Below are 18439 nucleotides of genomic sequence, written 5' to 3'. Positions count from 1 at the left end.
AAAGGATGGAGATTGTGTGAGGCTGGTGCAGTCTCACTGGGCAGAAGTACAATGGTTTTTGGTTTTTTAATTAAAAATGGCATCTCATTGACGTTATCAGTGGCTCAGGTTCTGCGTATTTTCTCTGTGCTTGGCTTGAAAAGCAGTCCTCTGAAAACAAAGGAGCTGAGGCATGCAGCTCAGGGTGAGGAAAGGAAAGAGAATTGGCTCTCAGGGGTGGTAGGATCTGGTGAACTTGTGACTGCTGTACTGTACCAGTACAGAAATAGAAGACCTTTGGTTGAATTCTTTAAGGTTTGCAAGGCAATGGATTTATAGGATAAGGCCAAATAACTTCATTTGACATGCTGGGGTTATCAAGCTGTGAGTCTTGTTGGTGACTTTTTTTCCTTTATTTATTTTGGTTGTTTTTTGAGTGTTTTTGTCATGAAAACTAGAGAGCACTCAAAACTAAATTCCTGTCTCTAATTTATCTGTGTGTTTAGATACTAGAAATTCCATCTCCTATAACTGGTAAACTGCAAGAGGAGAATGGGGAACTGACAGACTGGCCACAGCAAGACAACTGGGCACCCTTGGACCTCCTTTACCTTTCTCTTCAGACTTTGTTTTTGGTCACAGCTGCATCTTGCAGCTTTTCCTTTGTCCCAGTCCCAAGTCAGTATTGCTGCTCATTCTTGCTTTCTTTAAATGTTCTGTTTGCTCTGCCCTTGCTATGACCCTGAATATGAAAAGCTGGTCTCCACTGATTCTTGTGAGTACAAACATGAGCTTTCCAGGGATGCTTTTTGGGATGATGTTTGGACTGATGTTTACAGAAGATGAGCTCCAAGAGATACATGTGTAATTTCTCTTATAGCACGTGCTGCTAATGGACCATTAATGATATATTATTACAGGTTATTGAAACATGTTTTTAAATTATATAGCAACCCAAATCTAGCTACAGTAATTTCTTTAAATACCCATAATGCATTACAAGAGAATTTGTGAATTGATGTTTTTAAATAAGAAAGCAGGTACATAAAAGAGAGAGTTTAATTTGGAAAGCAAAGACATGATTTAAAACTGAATAGAGTGTTGATTCATGATTGGTTTTCTTGTTATTTTTCCAACCTATGGCTAGTATGATGAAGTTCATGAAATACATACTTTCAGATCTCCTGAGATATTGGCTCCTGCAAGAATGCCAGTGGCAGCTGGGAAAAATATGGCAAACACTGAAAAAAATCCTTCTCCACTTCTGAAATCTGGTCCAAAGTTTTCTGCAAATATTGATGCTGCAAATATAGTGAGAATGAAATATAACAACAGGATTTGATTCCAAAGTTACTTAATGAAGGAGGTAAGTCAGACTTTTACATCTGGACAACTGGGTTTGAATCTGTCTCACATCACATCACAAGCAAAGTGAATTTGATTTCCTTAGTCTGCTCCTCAGAAGGATGTGCTTGTCTGCATCTCAGAGCTACAGATCCATGCTGAAGTGACACAAGTGTCACTGCAGCACTTGCTCTTAGCTCTGTGTTAAAGTTTGTCTGTGCTCTACTGCTGTATAAATGACTCAAGCTGCATCTTACTGTGCTGTCAGCTGCAGCAGCAGAGACAGACTCAAAATTAGAGATGAAATCCATTCTCTTTGTTTGCAAGCTCACTTAAACTTGGGCAGAAGATTCTGATCTTGTGACATTTTTCAGTGGAATCCTTAGCTTACTTAAGTCAAAAGAATGCAAACATAATTTTATGACAGATAGCAAGGTTGCTTACCTTGGTAATTAAAAAAGCCTCTTGCCTTCTTTTCAGTGTTGGTAGGAATGACTGTGCCAATAAAGAAATTTACAATGGCAACAAGGAGAACAATTAGAAGAATAACTTGAGCCTATTAATAGAAACAAAGAGATTCTCCTGTAGTTTTAACTTTGTTGCTGTGGAGATGGCTATATAGTAAGTTATCTGTATCTGTTCCCTATAACAGGTTATTAATTTCTATAGTTTTTGAAAATACCAGGAGTCAAGATAGCTGAATCAGCTAATGACAACAGCAGATGCTTTTTACTAAGGGGGTAATGAAATACAGAGTTATAATTTAATTTTAGATTAGCTTCCTTACAAGAAAAGGCAAAATAGAACAGCTAATGCATTAGTATCAAGTATAAGACATTTTTATATTGTTATAATTTTTTCTTAGTTGCAGGGGGTTGTCACTTCAAAGCTTATACTATCAAATTTTTTTCTGATCTCTTTTACAAGTTGTTCTAGTCTCCATCACAGCAAAAACAAGGGTACTGTTGAACCTCGTTTCTGGACCTGATTTCAATAGCTGTATTCCACTCTCAAGTATTTCCATTTGAATTTGCATTCTGACCTTTTTCACAGGTGAAGGAATAGCAGAAATCATTAGAGATTAAAGAATGGGTAGCAAATAGAGCTCTTCTGCTGAGTAGGGCTTGAGAGAGTACAGTGATAAAACCATATATTGTTTTTGCTACTGTTTATTGTATCAAGCTGCATCAAAAATAAGGACAAAAGGAGCATGTAGACAAGACTCTAAATGATGCCATGAATTATAAAAACAAAGTTGTCTGCAAAACCCAAACTTCCTCTTTGCTTTTAAATGTATGTTCAAGGAAGAGTTTAGAGTAATTGTGCTTTCATTGAATGTAATGATTAAACTGCTATTGTTTTTAGAAAGATTAAGCATAAACTGAAACTGAGTGCTTTTGAAAATTCCATCTGTTGAATAGCATTCCTCACACACTAATGCTGTACAGCAGGTTAATATACTGCTTGCTTTTATATTCTTTTAAAAGTTTACCTTTGCTTCCCATTCCATGCCAGCAACAGAGATGCCAAGAAGACACACCACAGTGATGGTCCCTATGATTCTGATGTCGTTGGACTCATCTACCATCAGTGTATCACTCTCCTGAAAGTGGTAAGAAATGTTATGAGAAGCAGTCTTCCTCTGCCCAGCTGGTGGGATCAAGTAGCAAGGTGAAATAGAATGCAGTGAGCTGTCAAAGTTTCAGAGCTTTGTGAGACCAAGTGTTGGTATGTCATGTTCCAGCTGGCTTTTTGCAGTTATTTGGCTAATGGGATGTCTGTTCCTATTCTGATTTTGAGATTCTTGTCAAGAAATGTATGAAATATATTCAAAAGGTAGAAATAATGAAGAAGCACTCTGTGGCATATTTAGACAGACCAGCTTCTTCCCTGCTAAAGATGCCCCTCAAGCCTTAACTAAAACATATCACCACTTACACAAATAAATTATCTAAAACAAACACCACCATCACCACCCTCCCCCCCAAAAAAAAAGAAAAGCCACACAAAACAAAACTGAGCCAATTTCTTCATATACATGAAACGTGTATTTACCTTAAGAAGTTCTACAACTGTTTCAGCAAACCCAACTACATACATGGCGACTGCCACTGCATTTGCAAACGCAAAGATAAGGCCGATAGATCCACCAAACTCTGGGCCCAGACTTCTTGAGATAAGATAGTATGCTCCACCTGCAGACAGAAATAATGGTTATTTCAGCACTAAACACTCAGATTTTGTGCTTTTTTCCCCCCACATAACTGTTACTGGAGAAATCTGTGCTTTTTATCTCACAAATATAATCAATCTTTGCCCTATGTTAATAGGGGACACTGCAGAAAAGCAATGTGCTTTATACTGGTTCTGCCTTCAGACTTTTCAGTATGCCTTTCCATTCCAGAAATCTTTTTAGTGCATATTAGCATGCAAAACTGAACCTTGTTAAAATTTTTCATGATTCATGACATAGTAACATAAAGGAGAGAGAACTTCACTTCCAAAAAGTGAATGTAACTAACTTTTAAGTAAGTTCTAACTTACATGGTTCTGTCCCAATGTTAATGTGAAAGGTCACACTCTGTGGTACATTGTTTAAGTTCCTGCATCATAGTGATGCAGTGAATCTTTAATGTTTTTTGCATTAAGTCTATACACATTTCCATTTGCTGTTGATCCACTGGGAGAAATCACTGCAAATATACATATTTCTTTATTTGCTTATAACACAATTATCTCAATTCCATTTATTCTTCTAATTCAAATCTGCAGAGAAGATCATGTTCATGAGATCATATTCACTTACCTCCTCTCACTACTCCATTAGTGCAAATGGCAGACATGGAGATACCTGTCAATGTTGTTACTACTACACTCAGAGCAATAACTATGATTCCAAGACCTGAAAGATCCGAAAAAGAAAGTATATGCAAGTGTATTCCAGTACCTGTTCTCCTCTAGGGATGTAGTAAGAACTTTCCATTTTCCACAGGGCTTAGATCAGACCAGTTAAAACTTAAAGGCTCTGAAATGCACCAAAACTTTGTTTCACAAAATACCTGACATGGACTTTTACAGCTGAATTATTTACCCATCTTCCAAGGAGGGGCTGAAATGTAAGGAGTGTTATAAAGAAGGCATTAAACTGAAGATATCCAAGGATCTGCATCAGTCTTCAAAATGACAGGAAGAGATGTCTCATGCTCCGTTTGTTGAAGAATGTCCAACCTGGAATGCTCTGAATCGGAAAGACCGGCTGAAAGGTGAAAGAGCTCCATGAAAAGCCAGAACCATCCCTTGCTCAGCAGTTGGCAGGAACATCTGAAATGTACTTTTCAGACTGAACTGAAAGCCGTGCTTTATTAGAAGTGACAGCTGAAACATGCCTGAAATTGTGATGAGAGGTGGCTAGAATTGTTACCTTCCAGTTCCACTAGCTGTGCCCTTTGGTTTATGGTCCCTCTGGTTTGTCTCACACGAAAATAATACATAAATACCTTCTGGGGCTTGAAAGCATTAGTAACCCTAAGATTTTTACCTCCACGGACAAACCCATTAGTTGCTATTGCAGAAGTTGACAACCCAGTAATTGAGGTTACCATCGTGGCGAGAAGAATTATGATTACTCCAAGACCTGTCAGTAATAAGAAGATAAAATATTTTACTCATGTTCCATGTTTCCTACAAATCATTCTTTCTTTAAATTGAATTTTCAAGTCAGAATCACAGCAGTAAACTGAAAAGATGGTTTGTGGACCGCTTGTAGAACATTTTCATAAAGTCTGTGTCACCATAGTAAATTATTCCCATCAGTCTTCAAGCAGTGATTCTTTCTGATAGGAGTACCCTGTCCAGGAATTCTTATGATTTCCAAAGGATGGAGGAAACAAACAAACAGGCATCCCTTGACATGGATGCTTATATCTGCCTTTAACATACGTCCTGGCTGTTTAAATTAAGAGAGGCACATGAACTAGAGCTCTTGTGACAACACTGTTGTCTTTCATCAGTTAATGAAATGTTGAATCAGAGGGAGGCTGACTGTATAGATTCACAGTGCATGAGAACAAAGAGTCTGTCAGGCAGAGGGACAAGACCTGAGTGGGAGCCTTCTACATCCTCACTTGCTAAGTTATCAAATGCAGGGCTTTCCCACTCTCTGCCTCTTTCCCTGCAAAAAGTAGTTTTACTCTAACACAAAACAAACACTTGAAAATGGAAATACTGCTTTCTATATGCATTTACTTTAACAGGTGACCTGTAATGTATAATCATAGCGAACTTATAATATTTTTTTTAGCTGATAACACAATGATAATCAAATATCAAAATATCAGTGATAGGTGATTAGTTATAGGTAACTTGGTTTCAGTGTAAGACTGAAATCTGATAATGTTTCCACTCTTTGGCTCTATGGCTGGTTTTCTTTAAACTTTGTAAAACTGCTAGAAACCATATGAGCAGGATGTGCTTTGTGTGATTTAGAATCCTAGAAGCTTTAGTTTGAAGTGATTTCAGAAGGTCTGTAGCTCAGCCTCCCAGTCATAGCAGAACAACTGCCAACACAGGATGAAATCAGTGATGACCTTGGCTAGCTGCCTCTTGAAAACCTCATGGATAAGGATCCCACAAAAGATCCTCTTTGAATTACATGTTTTGGGGCTAGACTACCTGCCCAATAAAACATGTACAAACTGCACCTCCCAAGGTACAATTGCAGCCATTGCTGTTACATTTCTGGCACTACCTAAAGGAATTTGTCTCTCTAGTTCCAGATCTCCTTTTTGTTTCAAGTCAGGTGAAGAAATAATATAATGTTTTTCTCTCGACTTTATTGCTTTTATTCTCACTTCTGTCTATGAGAAAGGAGGGAGAAAACTAGGAGAAAAAAGTAAATAATTACAATTTGGTGCCAAGCATGAAAACAGTTCTTAGTTTTATCTGAACTTGCTAAGGCTTATGCAATATCTGTCTTGTTTCCAGAGGGTACATAGGCATTCAGTGTGGAACTGGAGAATATACATTGCTTGTAGATGTATTTATTTGCCAGGGCTCATCCAAATCGAAACTTAGATCCTACAATTGACATTGAGCTAGGAGTGCTACAAACTTATTGATTTATCTGCTGTATTTCTACCATCTGACTTACAGATCAGATTCCTGAGTTCTGTTCATACTGGATGGTTATAGACATCTAGTCCCTGAATAAATGTTCTTTGCTGCTTATATTACAGCCATGTTATCACAATCCTTTAAGATAAAGCAATGTAATGTGTGAGCTATAAGTGATATATAACATAGTGTAGCATATTTAAAGTGATTTGAGCCTCTAATAAATCATGTTTATCTTACTGATTTCTGAACTCTTACTACAGCTAGTCATGAAAGTGTTTTAATGTGCAGGTCTATATAAAAAATTCCAAATGGTCATTCCTTTTGATCAGCTACCATTGAGCAGGATCTGTTATGAAGGATATTGTTCAACCATGCAAATTTTGTGTCTGAGAAAGGGGCTGACTTTAAGAGCTGTTAACTCTTAAATTGAGTAAGTAGGACACATAATTCTCAAAGCAGTTTTAAAATTATTTGCTGTGTGCACCCTAAGGATACTTTTCAAGGATGTTCTATTGCATTTCACAATTTATATTTTTAACATGTATGTGATATTGTAGGGTCAGATATTTTGCTAATCTGATAGTAACATCTTCTTGGGAAGGCTTTAATGATAATTTAAAAAAAAAAATTAGCATTTAAGAAGAAAAGTGCATAAAATGAAGTGACTCAACCAAAACATCATTGTAATATAATGTAATGTAACATAATTCTAATATTTGGTGCCAGATTTGCAGGTAGCATAAACTTGGTTTTCCCTGCCTTTGTCTAACCATTCCATGTACAGGTACAAACACAGATTTCAGAGAGTCCTCAGATATTAGGTGGAAATAGCAGACTAGTTTTGGACCTGGAATCTTGTCAGAACTATTCTGTCCCTTTTTTTTTTTCCTAGCTGATGATAGCCAGAGAACCTTGCAGAATGCTGTAGGAGCTTTTACCCAAGACAGCCTATCAGGGTATGAAAATAATTGGGTTGTCTCTCTTTGGCCCTCTAATGATGGGGATGTAAATGGTGCCCAGATGGTGGTTTAACTGTCTCATTTAATTTCCATGTTAGTAGCAGTACCCGGTGAAATCCCTGAGCCTTGGTGATGATGAGCTTCCATCACTGTTCTCCTTAAGCAGCTTGGCTGGGGACTTAAAGCTTATTGCTTTTAAGGCATTCCAAAAATGCACTGAGAAATTATTCAAATGGAATTTGACATCTCATTTTCAAAAGTAAAAGTAACCCCCTTGCATAACACATGCAATTTTAAAAAGCAACAGCAGAGCAATAAACTGTAAGAAAGAAGAGCCTGCTTATCAATGAGTTAAAGTGGTAAAATTAAAAATGAAAGCAGGAAAGTTGTAACTGATGTTGGTGCAAATTAATGTTAAAATCTGATTAAAGTTTAGATTGAAAACCAGGCATATGGCTCCTAAGTAAGTTGTTCCAAAATGAATTACTCTTGCCCATGGCTATTCTCACACCTCAAAACAAAGTAATACTTCTTGATGATCTCAATAAGTTACTAAACTGCCCTTAAAAACTAATTTTGCATGAAACCCTAGAGCAAAGTCTTGGCAATATTAAGATGCAGAATTTTCATGGCAAGGCATATAGTTATGAGTGCCCTGGGCTGTATGTGCTCATTTGGTATGCATCATAAAATCAGAAAGCACCCTTTTGTCAGGCACAGTGCTGGAGCCATGCATGGAGCACGGCAGAAGTAGTAAAGTTCTTCCGCTTAGTTCTGGATCTTTTATTGCTGGGCTGTTTTTTTCTTTTCCTATTTGTGTCTCTGTAAGTTTGTGATTTTTTTCTTAGCAAGTGTTTCATTGTTATTTTTCTATTAAAAGCTCAGTCTATTTTTCTATTAAAAGCTCAGTCTTGCTCAAGTGAAACTTCTATGAAGTTACTTCTTTTTATTGGAAATGAGACTTCAACCGTGCAAAATTTTGGAGAGGTTTCATTTCACTTCCATTGACAAGGACATAAATGATAGTTATAGTCAATCTGATTTTAAGCACTGACTTTTATCCAAGTCCAGCAGAGCTGACACCCCTTAATATAACTGAATATTTCCATTCTGTGATTATCCAAACTGGACTATTTGCGGTCCTGCCTTTGCTGTTTTTTAAAACATCTGGGTGCCAGTTAAAGATCAGAGTCCCATTGCTCTAATTGTATGATCAGGCTCACAGAGGGACACTGCCATGGCAGCTCAGGCTTCTGTGCTTCCCCAGAGCAGTAGCTCTGAAAAGGGAGTTGTAGCACCCAGCTGTGGGACATTGCACCTCGCTGAGCTCCTCTTGCACTGCTGGGAGCTCTTCCCCCTCCCACTGGTTTCACTGAACACTCTGCAAGATAGTGGATGGTGGCCTTGGGGCCCAGTCTCCCAGGAATCTGGAATTTGGATTAATTAAATTGCACAATGAAGAGGCAAAGATACAGTACACAGTGGAACGTGCTTATTTCATTTATATGAAAGCTGTAGCAGAGTTTTTAAAACTTAGTCTTTCATAGTACACTAGTATCAAGTGCTGTTCTGTAGCTAAAAATAACAAAATCCTGATGAGATGAGACCTCCTTCCACTTCTGTTTTCATCTTGGCAGAGAAGTGTGAAGAAGTGTTGTTTATAATATGTAGATGACAAGGTTTGGGTTTCACAGATAAGCAAAGTGTGAACTCTTAAAGGTTAACTCTGTACGCACATATTAGAAATTGGCCCGAGTCATAAAGTTTACATCTGTTACAGGATCTAAATACAAATTTCACTAAAGCTCAGAAATATTCAAATGTGATGATCATATGCATAGTTAACAGATCTATGCCTCTAAGCAGTAATTTGGCTGTGAGTCTGGAAAATTCCAATAGTTTGGAGGATTAATGTCTTTTACCCTGGCAAGCATTTGAAAACATTATTTAGTTCAACATGCAAATGCACATCTCAGATTATATATTAATCATGATCATGTATAGTTTATCCTCTTTATCCCTTTCACTGTTGAAAATGATATTAAATAAGATACATACCAATTCCTGCTTGACCTACAATCCAGGAAAGTCGAATAAAGAGCATCACACCCCAAATATTAAGCATGCATCTTACCTAGGTTTTAAAGAAAAATTACTGCATTAGTTCAAGGTTGAATGTAATGTTTAAAACCAGAAGGGTGATAAACTGCATTTCACCCCAAACATGCCTGAAGTCTGCCTCCCTCTCTTAATTCTTCAAAGACTTAAGTGTAACAGAACTGATTTAATTTTCTGTAAATTGTTTTTTCAGAAATGCAGGTAAGTTTCTCACCAGCACACCCTTCACCCAGCCGAACTTGACAAATCCTGTTTTGTTTTCTTCTTCCTTGCTGGCTGCTGTCTCATCTCCAGCGCTGCTTTCTCCATTCGCCACTCTCTCCACAGAGCCAGTGCTCACAGCAATGTTCTGGAGGATCACACAGAAAACAAATACATCTTTTGGGCCAGGCAGAGGACACCTGGCTGCATAAGGGAGACATGATAGAAAAGAATTCCAAAGATCACGTTTTCCAGCCACTGGAGTAGAGAGCAATATTCTCCTCACACCAGGCATCAGCAGGTGGGCTTGCTGACAAGGGGAGGAGATGAAAGAATCACTTTTAGAATTTACTCTACTTAAGCAGAGTAAATATATGATTACCTGATCTGCTACTAACCTGTTTTTATTGCAAACTATTCTTAGGCCACAACTGGTGTTATCATAGATAGGATTGGGAATTGCCATATTTATGGTGCAACCAGAGTGAGGAGCCCAGAATTTTAGATTGTTCACATCAGTTACAGATATAAATGTGTATTTTATCTCTTCAGCTCTCTTGCCTCAGAATCTTTGATATATGATATGTTTCTTGTGGCTTGAATAAGAATTAGTCATGGTGCTGAGATTTGTATTCATTGTAATTGTCTTTTGATTAAATTTGATTTTTTTTATTCAGAGCTTCCACTGTTTCTGTGAGGAATTGGCATTAGGTTAGCAATTGCCTGATTTTTGTGGGTCCTCCTCAAAGACCTTCAGGAAGGACCCTGCACGTTGCCATAGTCTGGCAGAGAGTCAGGAGTGGGTACCACTCCTAGAGAGGAATCAAGATGCTTTTAGGCTTTGGTAGATGATGAAGAGATTTTCAGATTAACTTAGCAGGTCAGGGAGGAAAGATATCTGTGATTCTGTGAAACATGAGATTTTAAATCTTGGTTAACTTTAAGGTTGTTTCAATATTTTGTCCATAAATTTAAAAATAGCCGACACACATACCCAAAACAGACAAAAAGACTAGCTGTATATGCCTCTTACACTGATGTCTGGAGTTGCCTCTCAAGGAGGGGGGCTCTAGCCAAAATGATATAAGGTTTTAGAATGCCTTTGACACAGTAAATCCCAGGCTGTGCTCACAAATTAAAAATAAGTGACTGGATAATATGTTTTGACGTGGGCTAAGCTTGGTGCCTGTTGCCCTGCTGGCCCAAAGAAAAGTGGGAATACAAGATCTGTTGAAAGCCTGTGACTTTGAGCTCCTTTGAGATACTTAGATATTTTTGACAATTCTTACCCTGAAATAATAATGTCTGTGTTTGCTCAAAATACAGTAAATGATTGAAGTCAATGAAGGAAGATTAACAGAATGATATGACAGGCTTTTGCTACAGTGGTTAGAATTTCAAAGACAAAAATTAAAAGGGCTTGGTCTTTGTTCTTGAAACAAGTTGTTTCCTCTGTAGTTTGAATTAATTTGTGCTCTCTATGCCATTATCATAAATTATGGCCTTAAACCTTCCATAAATGCATTTTAAATTGGTGTGCTTTAGTGAATGATTGGTTATTTACCAAGCAGCTGTACCTGTGCTACTCATGCATTAAGGATGTGGAATAAAAGTGACAGAACATTTTGAAAAGCGACTAAAATAAAAAGTTTACTGCTTTAAAAAACCCAAAAAAACTTAACCCCAACATTTTCCTTTCCTTATTTCAGAATGGCTTAGTCTTCATCTCTCCTGGGGCTAAAGATGATGAGCTCATCAAATCTCCATAAGAAGTGTGGAGAATAGCCAAGAGGAAGAAAGGTTAGATTATTTTTTATGTAGGGTAAATATTAAGCCCAAGTAATTATCACCAGCCATCAGCTGTGAAATAGCACTTAGACTATTTTTTAGGAATTTAATTGGCTTAATGTATGCAAAAACTGACACATCTTGCTAAAAGATGACACACATTTGACTCCAGCAGTGTGGAAACTAGATATTTGAAGTTCCTTTCAGCCTGCCTTACATTCTGACATTTGAAAAATTACATATTAAAAATGTATTAAATATTAATAATGATGTTAAGCCCAGCATCAAAGCACAATGGGAATGCTTATGTGATGTTTAGCAATCTGAAGTCAAACATATGCCACTTCTTATCAGAATCTTGCAACAGGCTCTGACAGAACAGTTGTCTTCAAAAACTTGAGTTTCAAATCGGGGGCAAGGGGGGTGGGATTGCCTTGGGGTATGGTGTGGTAAATCCAGACTTTAGTGGTTAAGTAAAAAAGGAATAAAAGTGCACTACTTCAGGAGAGCACCTCGGGCTATTACTGTAACTCCTGTGCACACTCAGTGTGGCACCTCCTCCCTCCCTGCCGGGGGCTGGAGCCCCATCCGGAGCACTCAGAGCCTGTGCCTCCTGAGAGACCTCTGCCTTCTCAGACATCTCCATTCCCCTCCCTATTAAGATCCTATTTGGTGACCTCGTGCTTGTTTATTCCTCAGCAAAAGCTCAGCAGACAGAAGTGATTTGTCCAAGGTCACCAAGTGAGATCATGGGACAGGCAGAAATGGGCTCCAGCCATGCTAATGGGGCATCGTTTGTTCCAGAGCTGTGCTTGTGCTCCCAGACCTGGGCCACAACCCACAAAAGGGCACAGCAGGTTGCCAGTGTAACAAAAATCCCATTACCTATGACATTCACCTTCCTGTTTTGAAAGGCATAAGATTATCTTTCTGTATGATGGATACTGGATACAGGAAAAAGTCTGGAAATCTCTTAGTTAGATTATGCTTCTTTCTCTTTTTTCTAACAGTCCCAACACATGAAACAATTTTCTCTTCATTTTACTCTGTGATGTAATCTGCCTTCTTTTTAATAATTTTTAAGTGAAAACCTTAAAAAAAAAACAAACCTAAAAAAATTATCTTTTGTTTAAAATAGACAAACCATTGCGAGATACAACAGTAAAAACCCCAGAATTTTCTGGTTACCATCAAAACTGAAAATCCTTTAATGTGCTGATGTTCAGCATGTGTTCATTCAGCCTTATGTTCAAAGCCAATATAAAGTTTTACTCCTGTCTGACCACTACTGAAGTAAATTATTTCTCTAAGAGGATATTTCTTCTGAGCATGGAAATGTTGAGTCCTTTCAGTAGCAACTTGTACATCTGCAAATGAGTAGGGATACTAAATTGGTATGTTTCCCTTTTTGTATCTGCTTTGTTTTCATCTTTGGAAACGTTTGTCCTTTTAGCCATTTTACACATGTCTATGGACAGCTTAATTTGAGTAAGTCAGGCCAAAACTAGTAAACTGCCCTAATAAGATCCTAAAGAATCAGGTCCTAATTTACTAATGGCTGTATTTTTTCTTGATTTCATTATTTTATATTAACCTCCATAGGAAAGAGGAATTGCCAGAGGACAGAAATCTGAACAAGATCTGGACAAGCATTCAAAAAACAGGAGCTTGTCCAAATTATTCAGACCTCAGAAGTATGAAGAACTGAGCAGAATGGGGATGAGAGCTTGTTTTTGCTCAAGTTTTCTCATTTCACAATTGTCTAACTCAAAAAAAGAGCAGGAGGTTTTGCTGCGTATTGACACTTTTAGTCTCAGTTTAACTATAGCAATGATGTTTCTCTTTCCAGCCCTGCCCTGTTAAGTGCATATTAACCTCAATTTTTTTTCACTGAATCAGCACCTGAGAAGTGTCTGCTATCCCTCAACACCCTTGTTCTTGATTCCTTCTTGCTGTTTGGATTTGTCACAGCAGCAAGCAGGTAGTGCTCTGGATATCTGATTCACTGAAATTGCATTTGTTTCACATAATTTTTTTTATAATGCTTATATTGGTTAATCAGTAAAATGGAGGAATCTGTCAAAATTAGTATGCATTGATGTAAAATTCAAGTTTAGAATAAGTGTGAATTGTGTAGCTTGGTTAAAGTATGAATTGACATTCACCATCTGCCATCCTAACTCTTATGTGAAACAGAAGAGATTTGGTAGATCCATACTTTTAGACGAGATTAAGCTATGTGTTTCTGCTTATCAAATACCTTTTAATAAAAATCTTTTCTTTGAGCAGGATGCAGAGCAGAGAACAAACTACAGCTAGCAAAGGAAATATGGTAAGTAGTTATGGTAAGTAGTTGCACTTCTCTTTGGCAAGGTCCATGAATTTAAGGACTTTCTCTTATTAATAAACAGAATTAACAGTCTGGAAATGGAATAAAGAAAAATTATATCTTTCCTTTTCACTTACCTTTGCCAGTTGTTCATGAATCTCTAATAAGCTTGGTCTGTTGAGCTTATTCCCACTGACGCTGCCAGTGTTTCTATAATAATCAATTTTGGGAACTGGGTCCATTGTGTTATGGCCAAAAGTTTGTAGATAATACATTTTACTGTGAGTATCATAGGGGTGTAAGCTAGCTTCTGTTTTCTCCCCATTTTGACGGAAATTGTCATATAATTCTCTTTTTCCTGGTCTGTAACTGATTCTTAGTCTGTTGTGTGTTTCATCAGTAAAAGATGTTTCTTCATAATGTGGTGGGTCAGAGCCCACATCCTCTTGGGTCGTTTCATTGTTGTCATGGTCTTCATTAATGATGTTAACTTGAAAGCGATTTGCGTTTGGATCCAAGAATACGTTTGGTGCATTGTTCATTGACATCTTCAGGGGTGCCACAGACTTAGGTCACTGATCCCTGCACTCTTCTGTGGCTGCAGCCACACAGTTGCAGATACAGCAAAGGTTTAGTGCTGTTGCATATCAGACCTTTGCTTCTCAAATAATGAAGGGCTGAGAATTTTCTCTTGAATCTCTAAGCAGTCTTCCTGATGTTGGCTGCAGGTTTACTGCTATAAAAGACACAAATAAACTGTTTCTATTATCTTGTGTGGTTAGATAAGTTTTCCACCACAAGCTCTCCCCTCTCCCCTGCCTCACTATGTATCCATGAGACTGTCACCCTATGACTTGTTGAGTGAAAACAAAATTGAAGCTAAGACAGAGCTTGTGGAGATGCTCCATCTGTGATGGATGCACTTGACCCTCTAACCAAACCAGCAGTATTTTGGTACAAGCTCCAGAGGAGGTAAAGGCCTGAGCTGTAAATGAGCCAAGAACACCTCTAGTTTCAATCTGTTTTATGAAAACCCATGAAAAAGCAGGGTGATGTGGTGAGCATCCATGTACACAAGCTTGGAACATGATCATGCTATTAACACATGGAATAGCATGGGGCTCACTCCTCTGTAGCCTGCTCCCCTAGTCCCTTCTGGGAGGGCTGCTCCCTGTATGGTGCAGATGTTAAAATCTTTTTGAGGTACAGGATTTGCATTTGTCCTTGTTCAATGTCATGAGATTCCTGCTGGCCTATTCCTCTGGCCTGTCTAGGTCCCCCTGAGTGGCAGCCCATGGAGAGTTGAACACACAGCTGTATAATCTGCTTCTTACCTCCCCTTTCCCACACAGTTCTCCTCAAAGAAAACACACAAGCAAACAAAAACTCCAAGAGAAGAAGGGGTATGTATATTTAAGACCTTTAGTGGGTTAAGTACCTTTGCAGCAATTTAAAGTATGGCTTAGAAAGCCCTAAAATGAGCTATTGAAATGATGGCAATCATTTGTCTTGAAACATATGTCTAAGAAGATTAGGGAGTGTGGTTGTATAGACCTGTATAATTCAGGAGGAACCCAGCTTGTTCAAAACCAGAGCATGCTTGGACATTGAAACTTTGAAAGCATTTGTAAAAGCAGACAGTTTCACAAAAAAAATGTATCTTATAAACAAATATATGACCTGAAAATCTGGATAAATAAGCCCATTACAGACAGTTTTTTTAAAGTTCCATATTTTTGCAAGAGGTTGGACTAGATGAACCCCTAAGAATTTTTCAATTTAAATTTCTCAATGACTTGGCCCTTTGTCACAGAAAGATAAAATACAACATCAATATTTATAGCTTAGCACCATAGATTTTCTCTAAATCACATATCCAAATTATAATTTGAAGAGCTGATAATCAGATATCTTCTATCTTCAGTATGAGTTACAGCTAAAGTATATTTTCTTATTTCTTCCATCATTAATATAATTCTGCTGTCACCTTTTTGCTAAGACACTACTTTGTCGCTCCTCATATTTATATATATATATGTTAGTTTTCCTGATTAATATTGTATAAGCCTCACAGCAACATATTACATTTATTTAGTTTATTTTACTTCTACTGGTTTTGTATTATTATTGTTATTATTATTATTACACATTTATGATCATAGTATTCTGCTTCCTTCAGCCTTTTAAAGTTGCAAGGAAGTGTTTCATCTTCAGGCATGAAGGAGCAAAGACAAATCTTCTGTCATTGAGGTCAGTGAAACTATGTTTGCTTCCATCTCCGTGACTGAATGAAATCCTGATTCTCTGATGACAATGAAACGTTTGCTACCAAGTAAAATGATTCTGTCATTTCATTGTCTTATTTCCATATTATTGTTTTGCTAGGAAAAGTAAAATCTCTTACCTTTCTGCTGTTCTTGAAAATAATAATTAGCTTTTCACAATGTATTTCCAGAGATCTCTGAATTGTTATTTGCCATTAACTTTGTGTTTAGTTTTCCAGCATTATGCATATATAATCAAGTCTACCTTATTCAGGGTAATTTAACTTACCATTCAGTCCTGTGTTTTTAGGGAAGGACAATCTGCCTCTTTTATTCATGCATATAGTGTGACCCTCTCTTTGAGGCATTACAGACTCTACCTTATTGGCCAGATTTTTCTCCTGTTTAATATACTGAGTAGGGCATCCAATCCCTCTCTTTCAAAACATTTCTAGATGGTGATTTAGAAAGGCATTCTAGCTTGTTAACTTTTAACCAGCAAATGTACCTATCCATTACAATTACTGGGTTTATGGCATTGCGAAATTTCTGAGGGGGCCTGAAAATACTTTTGTTATCTCCATTTCCCTCCCTGCTATGCCTGATTCTGCACAGATCATACTCTGTCTATCTTTCAGTTCTGCATATATAGTCATACAGATAACAGGAGTTCAGGACAGGATCTGCTCAGTGCTTATGCAGAAGATTCAGTGAAGTCAGTGAGATCATTCTTTGGGGGGTCCTCTTGTCCTACATGTGGTTTTAAACCATTTACTTCTGACCCTATTTAAAGTTTTACTCTGTATGTTTAATAAGCCTTTGAAAAATTATGTTCTCTGTATTGTTTATGGGAAGACTAACTTCCTAGTCCTTTTGGAATGAAGAAAAGAGCAGGCAGGAAATTATGAGGCTTTGTGATTAGAAGGGAATTAGATAATTTGCTTCCAGCAATAGATTGGGTCAAGAACAAAAATAATAAGACAATATTGGGGTTCTTTGGATATGTTTGCAGTGTTTGCTGTGTAGTTTAGAGATAACTGAACTATATTTAACCCAGATAGCTTAAGTACCTTCAGCATTCTAACCTGACAGCCCAGAGCTCAGCTGTGCTGATTAGATGTACATAAAAAGAATGGCAGTGTCAGGTCTCTGCAGTGGATGATCCTATCCAGCAATAACAGATCACATGAATCATTGTACTGATATCTACCTTGGATTTTATGGCTAAATTAACTAGGATAAATGCAATATACTGAATCTCTGATGGTCTGGAATTTTTTCTTGTGTATAATCTGACGCAGTTGAAAGCCCTTACATTCAAAAAATTGTTTATGTTTTGTAATTTAAATGGACCAGTGTAGATTAATATTGGCTGTTCATCTCTTGTATTTTTTTAGACAGGATATTAATGTCCTTCTCTGTACAATCGAGTATTTTATGTTCCAAATGGCACTTGAGTTCTGCTGTTCCACTGTCTGCCTCTGCCTAGTATATAGGGCAAAAGGAATAACATGTATTTTTCAGAATACAGGAAAAAGAAAACAACTGCTGTAACTGATCTCCTTGTCTTAGCTCCTCATTGCAAACAGATCTGTTTAGCAAAAGTGACAGTGCCTAAAATTCTAATGCCAGCCTTCTTAAAAACGGAATTGAATTTCTGTCAAGTACTGTCACACTTGCTAAACAGCTGTGTGTATGAGGGTGACCTTGAATATCCAGATTTGAATCTCTGCTTTTGCTCTTCCACTTCTGCTTTGATAGGATCTCCCACGACCAGTTCATCAGTGACAGTCCAGATCATACACTGGGCACAACTGCTGGAGCACAAACAGAACGACCAGCTGTGGAGAGAGCTGGACTGTACAGAGCTCTGGAACCCATCCTTCCTTGAGGGCTGGGTAAAAATGGGTAAGCAGCATGATTGTGTCTGCTTTGGCCTTGCCAGGCTGCTGTAATTACTGCTGGGGGCTGTTAACCAGACAGTTTAAGTTCCACTTTAAAGTGAATTGTAACCAAGTGGAATAAAAATATGGACACATACCTCATCTAAGCCACAACCATTTGTTGTCCTTCACTTTTATATCCTCAGTGTTTACAAGTACAGACACTGAGTTTCAGAAAGTTGTGTTGGATGAGGAGGGCAGGGTGCTACCACTTAAACATTCACCATTCATGAGCCTGTCTTTTTCTTCAGCTGTCATGAGACACAGTAGACATGAGATCCTCCTCTGAAGAGCCAGATATCATCTGATCCTTAAAATACTGCCCATGGTAACTTTCTAGTGATTTTTTGTCTATTTGTTTGCTGTTAGACATTTTTTATCTACCATTCCACTGTTCAT

General features: G+C 37.7%; 1 protein-coding gene and 1 long non-coding RNA gene across 3 annotated transcripts in view; one reads left to right on the top strand and one right to left on the bottom strand.

Annotated features, from left to right (window-relative positions):
* SLC12A1 (solute carrier family 12 member 1) overlaps window positions 1–14606 on the bottom strand; it is a 42292-nt gene extending 27686 nt beyond the window's left edge. The window contains exons 1-8 of one of the 2 annotated variants that reach the window (XM_036389508.1): window positions 13971–14606; window positions 9730–9864; window positions 9456–9531; window positions 4862–4957; window positions 3379–3518; window positions 2816–2926; window positions 1768–1879; window positions 1153–1280 (exon numbers count right to left, since the gene is read on the bottom strand). In XM_036389508.1, coding sequence (XP_036245401.1) covers window positions 1153–1280; window positions 1768–1879; window positions 2816–2926; window positions 3379–3518; window positions 4862–4957; window positions 9456–9531; window positions 9730–9864; window positions 13971–14381 — 1209 coding nt within the window. In that variant the 5' untranslated portion in view covers window positions 14382–14606. Of the gene's footprint in view, window positions 1–1152; window positions 1281–1767; window positions 1880–2815; window positions 2927–3378; window positions 3519–4129; window positions 4226–4861; window positions 4958–9455; window positions 9532–9729; window positions 9865–13970 lie in introns of both variants that reach the window. The other variant, XM_036389509.1, reaches the window with a different exon arrangement.
* LOC118690658 (uncharacterized) lies at window positions 494–18360 on the top strand. The gene is made up of 7 exons (XR_004980884.1): window positions 494–1345; window positions 2839–2935; window positions 11426–11516; window positions 13794–13836; window positions 16013–16083; window positions 17859–18005; window positions 18292–18360. It is a non-coding gene; the product is annotated as an uncharacterized LOC118690658 (long non-coding RNA).
* Window positions 18361–18439: the final 79 nt, after the last annotated feature.

This window comes from Molothrus ater, chromosome 13, assembly GCF_012460135.2.
Source record: "Molothrus ater isolate BHLD 08-10-18 breed brown headed cowbird chromosome 13, BPBGC_Mater_1.1, whole genome shotgun sequence".
Lineage (NCBI taxonomy): Eukaryota > Metazoa > Chordata > Aves > Passeriformes > Icteridae > Molothrus > Molothrus ater.
The sequence above is the reverse complement of the archived record's forward strand: the minus strand, read 5'-3'. Positions and strand labels throughout refer to the sequence as shown.